The following is an 11,197-nucleotide window of genomic DNA, read 5'->3' as shown; positions in this document are numbered from 1 at the left end:
TCAGGGTTTGGATCACACACACACACACACACACGCACACGCACACGCACACACATACACATACACATGGCCCCGCCCCTTCCTGGCACACTTAGAAGCTGTTCCCAGGACAACAGTCAACACAGGCGAGAGAGTTTAAAACACAGCTGGCCTCGAATGTCCTCCCCAGCCTGCAGGGCCCCAGTCCCCATCGGCCACTCTGAGCTTGGGGGCTCAGGGGCAGTGAGGAGGGCCCCAGCTCAGGCTCCCCAGGGGTGGGGAGAGAGGAGGTGTCCCAGGAGAGGTGAAGCTCAGGGGCTGGCGAGTGCTCTTTTGCTCTCTCTCTCCTGCATTCTCTCTCTCTCTCTCTCTCTCTTTCTCTGCCACAGACAGACAGACAGACAGACACACACACACACACACACACACACACACTTGCATCCATGGGGAGCCGCCCCACCCCTGAGCTCTGGAGAACCACATCAGCTGGGTACCGGCTGTCTCGCCCCAGGCCAGCTGTCCAGAGTGGCCCTGTGGCGGGCAGGGGTCTTGCAGGTGGCTGCCCGGCCCCCCAGGCCCCAAAGGCGAAGGCACAGGAGGGCGTGCAGCAGGACCAGCTGTGGAGGGAGCTGCTGGAGGCCGAGCAGCGGGCCCTGAAGCGCTGGTGAGTCCCTGCCCTGCCCCCCTGGGACTGACTCCGACTCTGTTCTGGGCCAGACCTGCTCGGTCCCTGCCCGCTTCTCCCTGCTCCCTCAGCCTGACTGCAGGTCTGGGAAGCTTCTGGAGAAAGGGAGACGGTGGGAAAATGATCCAGGCCAAGGCACAGAGAGCATGTAGGGGTGGGGGATGTGCCGGCCCAGGGCCAGACCTGAGCCTGGGATGTGGGAGGAAGAGGAAGGCCCAGCCAGGTAGCCTGGGCCAGACCAGCCACCTCGCTCATTCTAACTGCCCCTCTCAGTTTAGAGCAATCCCTACCCCTGAAGCTGGCTCAGCTGGGGGAGGTCCCCGCAGGAAGCTATGCCCAGCCTGGGTAGAGAAGCTGGCCGGCTGTCCTCGGGGTAGGATGCGCCTTCCTGCATTCATTCAGTCAAAAAGTACCCATGACGGACACTGCGGTTACCCTGATTTGATCACTGCGCATTGCAAGCTTTTATCAAAATAGCGGCCGGGCGCGGTGGCTCACGCCTGTGTAATCCTAGCACTCTGGGAGGCCCAGGTGGGTGGATCGCTCAAGGTCAGGAGTTCGAGACCAGCCTGACCAAGAGCGAGACCCTGTCTCTACTAGAAATAGAAAAAAAAATTATATGGACAACTAAAAATCTATATAAAAAAAATTAGCCGGGCATAGTGGTGCATGCCTGTAGTCCCAGCTACTCGGGAGGCTGAGGCAGTAGGATCGCTTAAGCTGAGGAGTCTGAGGTTGCTGTGAGCTAAGCTCACGCCATGGCACTCACTCTAGCCTGGGCAACAAAGTGAGACTCTGTCTCAAAAAAAAAAAAAAAAAAAAAAAAAAATAGCGCCTGCACCCCATATATATGTGCAACTATTGTGTATCCATAATAATTAAAAACTTTAGGCCGGGCGCGGTGGCTCACGCCTATAATCCTAGCACTCTGGGAGGCCGAGGTGGGCGGATCGTTTGAGCTCAGGAGTTCGAGACCAGCCTGAGCAAGAGCGAGACCCCATCTCTACTAAAAATAGAAAGAAATTATATGGACAGCTAAAAATATATATAGAAAAAATTAGCCGGGCATGGTGGTGCATGCCTGTAGTCCCAGCTACTCGGGAGGCTGAGACAGGAGGATCGCTTGAGCTCAGGAGTTTGAGGTTGCTGTGACCTAGGCTAACGCCACGGTACTCACTCTAGCCTGGGCAACAGAGTGAGACTCTGTCTCAAAAAAAAAAAAAAAAAAACAAACTTTAAAAAATACCCATGAGCCACTCTGTAAGGCTGCAACCGGGGACAGCGCAGACCTGGCCGTGTCCCCACAGAGCCTCCATTCTCAGGACAGGGCAGCAAAAAGCAGCAGAGAAATAGCTAAGTACAAAGTGTGCCTGGTGTTATGAAGGGGACAACGTGGGGGTAGTGGGCCCTCTCTCGGAAAGCCTCTTGGAGGTGACATTTAGGCTGAGACCTGAAATATGAAAAGGGGCCAAGAAAGGGGTTCAGTGCACTTAAAAAACAAAACACACAATGTCCCTGTGGCTGAGACACAGCTGGCCAGCCGTGGGGAGGGCCCCAGAACGAGGGCCAAGTGCAAGAGCCACCCAACCACTCATAAAAATTTGGAGGACTTTTTTCCAAACATAAGGAGGTGCCAAGGGTTTTAAGCAAAAGCATGACATGATCTAGTTTCCATTGTAAAATGGCCAGTCTAGTAGATCTCTAGAACTTATTCATCTTCCATAGCTGAAACTTCACACCCACTGAGTACCAACTGCCCATTGCCCCCTCCCCCTGTTCCTGACAACCACCGTTCTATTCTTTGCTTCCGTGAGTTTGACTATTTTAGGTCCCTCATATAAGTGGAAACATGCAGTATTTGTCTTTCCGTGTATGGCTTATTTTATTTAGCATAATGTCCTCTAGGTGCCGCCCTGTTTTAGCATATTGCAGAATTTCCTTCCTTTTAAGGCTGAATAATATTACATTATATGTGTATAGCATACTTGCTTTATCCATTCATTTGTCGATGGATATTTAGGTTGCTTCCACATCTGGGCTATTATTAACAAAAATAGTGTTATAATGAATGCAGGAGTGCAGAAATCTCTTTGAGATCCTGATGGTAATATTCTTCTGGATAAATACTCAGAGGGGGGGTTGCTAAATTATATGGTGGCTCTATTTTTAATTTATCGAGGAACCTCCATACTGTTTTCCGTAGCAGCTGCACCATTTTGCATTCCCATCAAAAGTGTACAAGGGTTCCAGTTTCTCCACATCCTTGCCAACACCACTGGTTGTCTTTTATTTCGTTTTGTTTTTTTACAATAGCCATACTAATAGGTGTAAGGTGATATCTCATTGTGGTTTTGATGTGCATTTCCCTGATGATAAGTGACATTGAGCATCTTTTCATATACCTGTTGGCTATTCATATGCCTTCTTTGGAGAAATGTCCCTTCAAGTCCTTAACCCATTTTTTCAACTGGGTTATTGGGTTTTATGCTATTAAGTTATAGGAGCTTCTTATGTATTTTGGCAATTAACCCCTAATCAGATATTGGTTTATAAATATTTTCTCCCATTCCATAAGTTGCCTTTTCACTCTATTGATTGTTTCCTTTGCTCTGCAGACGTTTTTTAGTTTACTATAATTTCATTTGTCAATTTTTGCTTTTGTTGCCTGTGCTTTTGGTGTCATATCCATGGAATCATCGGCAAGACAAATGTCATGAAGGTTCTTCTATGTTTTTCAGTTGATTTTTGCGTATGGTATAAGAGAAGGGTCCAATTCCCTCCTTCTGCATGTGAAAAACTTCTGCACAGCAAAGGAAAGAATTAACAGAGTGGACAGCCTGTAGGATGGCAGAAAGTACCGCAAACTGAGCAGATGTAGGAAGAAAGGTGAGGAAGGGATGAAGGGTGCCAGGATCTCCAGCTTGCATAATTAATGGGGAGGAGAAGATAAATGATGAAGGTGCTGAGTTCTGGTGAGTTTTAAATGCCTCAACCACATCCAAATGGAGTTGGCCAGAAGGTAGTTGAATGTGAGAGTCAGGCGTTGGACACTGAAAACGTGTACAGACAGAAAGTAGATTTGGGGTTCTCAGGAGTTGAGTTTAAGGTAACGTGAGGAGTGACTGCTAAACGGATACAAGGGGATGGGGGGTGATGAATATGTTCTGGAATCCGATAGTGATGATGGTTGCACAACTCTGTGAATATACTAAAAACTTTTGAATTATACACTTTACAAGGTGAATCTTACAGTATGTGAATTACTTCTCAGTTTAAAAAAGAAAAAGGTGGGCATCGACCCCATCGATATGAATGAGCTTTCCCTGGAGGAATATGATGGATCAGAAGAGGTGAGGACACAGCACAGGACTTGCAGCATTTACTAGGAGGGCAGAGAAGACCATGAGGAGGCCCGGCTCGGTGGCTCCCGCCTGTAATCCTAGCACGCTGGGAGGCTGAGGCAGGAGGATCACTTGAAGTCAGGAGTTCGAGACCAGCCTGAGCAAGAGCGAAACCTGGAAAAAAAAAAAAAATAGAACAAACTAGCCAGGTGTGGTGGCTCATGCCTGTAGTCTCAGCTACTTAGGAGGCTGAGGTAGAAGCATGGCTTGAGCCCAGGAGTTCAAGGTTTCAGTGAGCAGTGATGACACCATTGCACTCTTACCTGTACAACAGAGCAAGACCTTGTCTCAAAAAAGAAAAGACAAGAAAACATACTAAGTTGCATAAGAAAGGAACTGGAATCATATTGTACTCCTCAGTTAATCAGTGAATAGCATTTACATACCCATGGGATATACAAAATAAATAGCAATTTAGCCAAGATCTATAACATAATTATTTTGGAACAATGAGGGAGGAAATGGGGGTAAGAATGCTAACTCATCATCTCCCAGAATAGGAAGTCAACAGATAAATTTAAACTTTTAAAAAATTAAGAAACAGCAGTATAAGCATATTATTTCAAAACATGGACACAGAAGGCCTGAAGAAAGAGATGAAAGACTGGAAACGGTTTAACTGTAGGATGTGGGGCTCAGGGGCTATGAGGATGGGGGCAGAGATGGCTGTTTTTATGATGTCTTGTAGAATTGCTTGACTTTTTAAAAATAGCTTAAAATAAAAATTAAACTACCAGTGCAGGTAATGCCATCCTCGCTGAGGTCACCCTCCATCTTCCCACTCCTCCCCCACCTTCCTCTGTCACCCACGCTGGAAGGTTACAGAGGCTTGAGGACATGGAAACTGTTTTTTCTTCACAAAAATGCTTGAGCGCGCCTAACATGGCCTTCTGAAAATGCACAGAGGCGGGTGCTGAGATTGTAGCCAGTGGTCTCCTTATGCAGCCTGCAACACCCTCTGGCTCCAGAGTTGCCACTCTAGGAAAAGTCATTGGAAGGCTTGTCCATTTTGTAGGATACATGGAAGTAGCTGGTTGACACTTGGCATTAGTTTCGTTTAAAAGCTCTTTAGTTCTTCTAGGTGATACATAGTTACAGTGAAAGTCATTTGCAAAGCTGTCTCAGAGAGAATTCACACTGCCAACATGTTCTTCCTTTCCAGGGTTGAGAATTGGAGTTTCCTGAAAGACTATGACCCCATGGTAAGGTGAAATACATCCCTGTCAAACATACTTGCAGTTTGAATATTCCTTTTTTCTTCACTCAGCTAACAAAGTGGCTTACAAAGCTTCCTGCGACCTAACCCTGGCTAACCTCGACCTAACCCTGGCTACCTCGCCTTGTTGTTCACCCCTCACTAACCTTTCTCTCTCTCTCTCTCTCCCTCCCTCCCTCCCTCTCCCTCCCTCTCTTCAGAGACAGGGTCTTGCTCTGTTGTCCAGGCTGGAATGCAGTGGCATGATCATAGCTCACTGTAACCTGGGAGGGAAAATTTAGCTTGTGAGACCTGAAATCCTGCGCTGAGCTTCTGGTCCGGGCTTATAGCCTGTAAGAGTCTCTCCCTGCCAGGAGCTGTGTCATAGCAACATGACCACTCGGGTCTGCACCACACCCACAGGGTGGGGTCACTTCTGCATGGACTTTCCCAGGTGGAAGCCAGGAGCTCATGATTGGACCGGTCGTGCCACTTTGTTAGGAAGAGTAAGGATTGTTTCCCCGCTCATCAGATTATTTTTAATTCACATATTCACTCATGCACTCATTTGTCCATCAGTTACAGAGGGCCAAAGTCATGTGGCTAGATGCTCATGACAGCCAAAAGCTGGAATCAACCCAAATGTGCCCAACAGTAGTGCAGACAAATAATTTGTGGACAGTTGACACCATGGAATGTCGCATAGCGGTGAGAATGAACGAACTGCAGGCACACACAAAATGTGAATGAGTCTCACCAACATAATGTTGAGAGAAAGAAGCCAGTTGGAAGAAACGCGATTCCACTAATATAAAGTTCTCAATCAGGCAAAACTGATGCGTGGCATCAGAGGTCAAGATCAGGTTGGCACAGGGGCAGAGATAACATCTGAGGGACGGAAAGGAGGTGGGGGGGCGGACCATATTTCCTGATGTAGGTGGGGTTACACAGTCCTGCTCACTTTGTGAAAATTTGTTAAGCTGTAGTTATGATTTGTGCACTTTTGTATATGAACATTATTACACTTTAAGTAAAAATTTACAAAAAAACAAAAACCAAATCAAAACCTACGGCCTCCCACCACATGTGAAGCAGCATCTTGGGACATGGGGCTAGAAAGAGGAATAAGACACGGTCCCTCCCTTGATCACAATAGGTCACAGCTTGAAAGTCAAGGGCTCTGGAGGTACCTGGGGATCGATGAAGAGGAGAGACAGCCCAGCAAGGGCTGTGGAATCAGGTCACTCTCAGGGGGAGCCAGATCCAAATCAGGATCGAAGCCCCAGAGACGCTTCAAACAGAGAGGCCGTCTGTCCTCTGCTGTTCTCCATCCTGAGGGTCCCCTACAGCACGCGGGTCCCTCCTTTTTTCCCTACAGCACATGACCTGAACTGTCCCTTCCCTTCAGGGCAATAAGAAGGAGCCTGAGAAGCTGCCGGACTATGTACCTTTCTTTTCGGACACAGTCCCCAATTCCATGAACCGGGTCGTGGGCAGCAGGGTGGATACACCCCTGGGGAAGATGCTCATTGGCATGGACTTCTTCTTCGTGGAAGGGGCCCGGAAGAAGAAGCTGGAAGACGAGCTGCAGCCAGTCTAGGAGCGAGGCGGGCTCGGCCAGCCTTCCCCAGGTGGGTGTGTGCAGGGTAGAGGCTCTGGGCTGGCCTGGCCCACAACGGTGCCTGGTCACCATCCCACACAAGGCAGCCAGAGAAAAGAAGAATTATTTCCATCTGAGGGAGAGTGTGGGAGCAGGAGGTGCAGGAGAAGTCGGGGGTGAACATGGCTGCAGGCGGTCATCCAGTGCTTTGCTACCTGCCCTGGGGGGAGGGTAGGAGCAGCAGGGAGGGCGCCTGTTCTGCCACTGCTAGAAGCACAGCCACTTACAGACGATGAGACATATAAACACAAACTCTGTGCTGGGCACTGTACCCACATTGTCTCCTTCGTAGGCAGGACGGTCACCATTTGAGAGGTTTGGAAACTAAGCCAAAGACTTCGTTCAGTCTTCTCAGGGTCACGCAGCTGCTGAAGAGCCAGGATCCACCCCACCTCTGACTTCTCTGTGCCGCATCCCCTCACCAAGCCTCAGGCTCCACGGCCATGAAATGGGAGGGGAGAAGGAGACAGATTCTAAGGACATCACCATCTCCAAGAGTCTCTTCTCTTAGCATTCAGGCAGTGCTGGCTCTTTCACAGAGTGTACTAGTCAGCTGCAACAGTGCTGTGTAACAAACCACTCCATTCTTGCTCACAGGTCTGCATGGAGCTGAGGGGCAGCTGACCTTGGCTAGGCTTGGCTAGACTTGGCTCCACATTTCAGGTTGGATTTGAGTCTTTCCCAAATGTCTTGCATTCTCTTGGACCCACAGCCTCCTGGGGCATGTTCTTCTCATGGCACATCACCAGAGCACAAGGGCCCAACCGAATCATGCAAGCACACTGAAGCCTTCTGCATGCACCCTGCAGCCAACCCATGTGGCCATGCCCGCTGTGCGTGCTGTCATCATAGGAAACCCTGCCTCACACCAGCCCCACCTGCCCTCTGCTCCCTGCCACATCTGCCTTCTTTTCAAGAGGATGCCTGCTTCTAACCCCTGTCTCACCCAGTGGGAGGCCGGGGAATCAGGACAGAGGCCATCTGCACTAAAGTCCTGACTCCAGCCTCTCACCGTGTTTGGGCCAGAACAAAGGAGGCCTCTGGACCCGAGCCTTGGGGAAGTGGGCACCAAGCCTGCAGCGTCAGCACTAGCAAAGCAGAGGGGCTTTATCAATAAGGGGACAGAACAGCTCGGAGCCCACGGGCCAGGGAGCAGCAGGGCTCCGGGAAGGGACTGGAATTGTAACCAGCCACAAGCTCTGTCCCTTGCTACTTGTAAAAGCCAATAACAAGGACGAGGAATGGTAAAAAGAAAGTGACTTTCTTCTACAGCTAGCAGTGGGGAAATGGCCAAGGCTCATGCCTCAAAGAAACCACTTTAAAGTTTCAGGTTGTTAAAAAGGGGTCTTGGTGTGAGGGGTATGAAGGAATGGCAAGGAGGTGCCAGTCAGCATGGCTGGTCCCCACGGTCATTTTGAGTTATTGTTCCACCTGGTGAATGGTCTGGCACCATCTCAAAGGCCATTCATAGATTACCAGCAGCCTGGAGGTGGTTTCCTGGTGAGACCTGGACTGTCTCCAGGCTCAGTCTCTGCACCTTCTACGCAGACACATAATTAGATGGAGGCAGCCTGTGCGGGGGAGCGCCTGGTGGGAAGAGGGAGTGTGAAGGTCAGTTCTTCACTAGGAGCACAGCAAGAAACGCGCAGGCAAGTTCAGAACGGAGAACTGGAAAGCAGGGCCCTGGACGCAGAGCGAGCAGCTGAGAGCCACAGCAAAGCTGGAAGGATGCCTTCTCCACTGTCGCGGCTTCTCGGAGCACCTCTGCCTGGGCAGGACCTGGGTCTCGCTTCCATGATAAAAATAATAATCTTCAGCCACGGAACGTGCAAGGTCAGCCTGGAGCATCTGAGGAAATGTAAAGGGACGTAAGGGCCAACCTGAATTTGGGAGAATATGAGCATCAAAATGAAGGACAGTTATAGCCCACCCCTGACCACACCCGTGACAGCCACCGCTCGGCCAGCACCCACGAACCCACTGAATAACAACAACAATAACAAAGAATCCATGAGTTCATACCAATAATTGTTTACACATTTGAAGTACTGAGGAAAACCTCTTTTCTATTGAAGAATACAGAATAAACAATAACAGGAAAATTGTCATTTTATGACTATCACGTCAATAACTGATTTAGGCAAGAATCAATAAAAGACATCAAAACTATCAGGAGAAAGATTCTTAGAGAACAGTAAATGCTGAAGTCTAGAAGATGCTGCCTTAACCAGATTATTCCACTTACCCCCAGCAATAAGAGCACAGGCAACACGTGCGCCTCTCCACGGCATGCACCGTGGACGACGTCCGCACCACCCAGGAGCACTGCACCCAGGGGTCACTCCCGCCGTATAAACAAAAAGTGTGATCACAATGTAATCAGGAGAAATTCTACGAAATTCTACGAAAACCCAAATTGAGGGACATTCTGCCGAATAACTGGCCTTGATTCTTCAAAAATGTCAATGCCATAAAAGGCAGAGGAGGTGACTCAGATTAAAGATGGTTCAGACCATGATCTTTGACCGTCTCCTGGGTCAAAGCAAAAGCAGCCATGAAGGACACTTTGCAGACTAAATATTAGAGAATAGCACCGTGTCAGTGTTCAAGTGCAGAGTGGGGCGGTTACATTGTGGTTCTGTAGAAGAAACCCTTGTTCTTAGGACGTGTGTGCGGAGCTGTCTAGCAAAACGACATGACGTCTATCACACATTCGCAAATGGCTTAACAAAAAACTTACGTGGTGTGTAGAGACAAATAAAGCTAATGTGGATAAAAATATCAACAATTGATTCATCTAGGTGAAGAGTACATGAGTATTCATGGTGCTATTCTTGCAACCTTTCTATAGGTTTAGGAATTTTTAAAAAATTAAGGTAAGGGAAATGGCCACCACCAATGGCTCCTGAGTTTACTCTTCCCTGCTGAAGAGAGTCGCAGGGGTGGGAGGAGTAATGCAATCAGTCACTGCTCAATTCCAAGTCCCTCCTGAAGGGGAGGCCAGCTTCAGCCATTGGCCTGCTCAGCTGTGGCCACATAGGGTCAGGCTCGCAGAGCGGGCTGTGTCCAGTGTAGCCGGGTAGGCGAGGGAGAGGCAGAGGTCTCCAACATGGGGCACCGTCTTGTGCTGGAGAGAGCTCCCGGGGGCTGCGCACTGCAGAAACCCCATCCAGACACTCCCGACCTTCTGAAGATACAGGGGCGCCTTGAAGATCAGCTGTTTTGAGGCAGTCATCTGTGCTGAAGGGCCAGCATGCTGCTGGGATGTCCCAGCTGGGGGATGGGGGCTTGGACCCAAACACTTTCCCACAGGGCCCAAACATGACTCCACGTAGGACCACTCACCCCCCAAAAGCCAGTGTTCACAAAATCCCCAAAACGGTTTGCAAGTCTGCACCTGGTGGGGAATGACTATATATACTGAGCACCTACTCTATGCCTCTCAATCACCTTCTGAGTCGGAGATAGTTTCCCCCCCCCCATTTTAAAATGAAGAAAGTCTAGCACTCTGGGAGGCCGAGGTGGGAGGATTGCTTGAGGTTAGGAGTTCGAGACCTGCCTGTGCAAGAGCAAGACCCGCCCAGCTGAGGTTGACAGCGCAAAGCCAGCGATGGGCTGAGGTTGACAGCTCAAAGCCAGCTATGGGACGAGGTTGACAGCGCAGAGCCAGCGCCCGCAGACTCCAGCATCGCATTTTTGTGACTTTCTTCGCTTCATGATCCGGCCCCAGTACAAACGCGATTTCCGGAGGCTGGCTCGGAGGGCCACGTCCAAGTCGCCTTCCCTGGTCAGCGGAAGTTTGCTTTACCTCCTCAAAAAAAGGCGTCACTCTGGCGGCCCGAGCCCGGGGAGGAAGGAGGGAAGGGACGCAGGGAGGCTCCCTTCCCTGGCTCCGCGGCTCCAGGAGGGCGCGCAATGAGCGGCCGGGCTCGGTCCCAGGGCCACCGGGTCCCGCAGCCTCCCCAGGCCTGTCGCCGTCGGCGCAAGCGAGAACGCACAAGACCGGGGGGCACTGCGCGTCCCGATAGGTTTTAATTCCTGAAGTGCTTAGAGGAAAACAGCTTGTTGGGGTGAAAAAATTCCAGTAGAATAGTCCACCCCCCTTAGGGGTGCCCGTTTGCCCTCTGCCCACCCATCCCGTGGGAAAGCGGGGCCGGCTGGGCGTGTCCCAGCAGCTCCTAACCGCGAGTCGGGAGAGCGCGGAAAGGGAGTCAGCAGCCGGCAGGGCCGGGCGGGCCGGGGCGAGTCCGGGGCGGGCCGGGGCGAGTCCGGGGCGG

General features: G+C 50.3%; 1 protein-coding gene across 1 annotated transcript; it reads left to right on the top strand.

Annotated features, from left to right (window-relative positions):
• The first annotated feature begins 422 nt into the window (after nt 1-422).
• Nucleotides 423-7,299, top strand: CIMIP5 (ciliary microtubule inner protein 5). The gene is made up of 4 exons (XM_069493923.1): nt 423-643; nt 5,228-5,267; nt 6,669-6,891; nt 7,267-7,299. The coding sequence occupies exons 1-3, from the start codon at nt 423-425 to the stop codon at nt 6,858-6,860; spliced, it is 453 nt and encodes a 150-aa protein (XP_069350024.1). The 3' UTR covers nt 6,861-6,891; nt 7,267-7,299.
• Nucleotides 7,300-11,197: the final 3,898 nt, after the last annotated feature.

This window comes from Eulemur rufifrons, chromosome 19 (genome assembly GCF_041146395.1).
Source record: "Eulemur rufifrons isolate Redbay chromosome 19, OSU_ERuf_1, whole genome shotgun sequence".
Classification (NCBI taxonomy): domain Eukaryota; kingdom Metazoa; phylum Chordata; class Mammalia; order Primates; family Lemuridae; genus Eulemur; species Eulemur rufifrons.
This window is presented reverse-complemented; position numbering and strand designations above follow the sequence as displayed.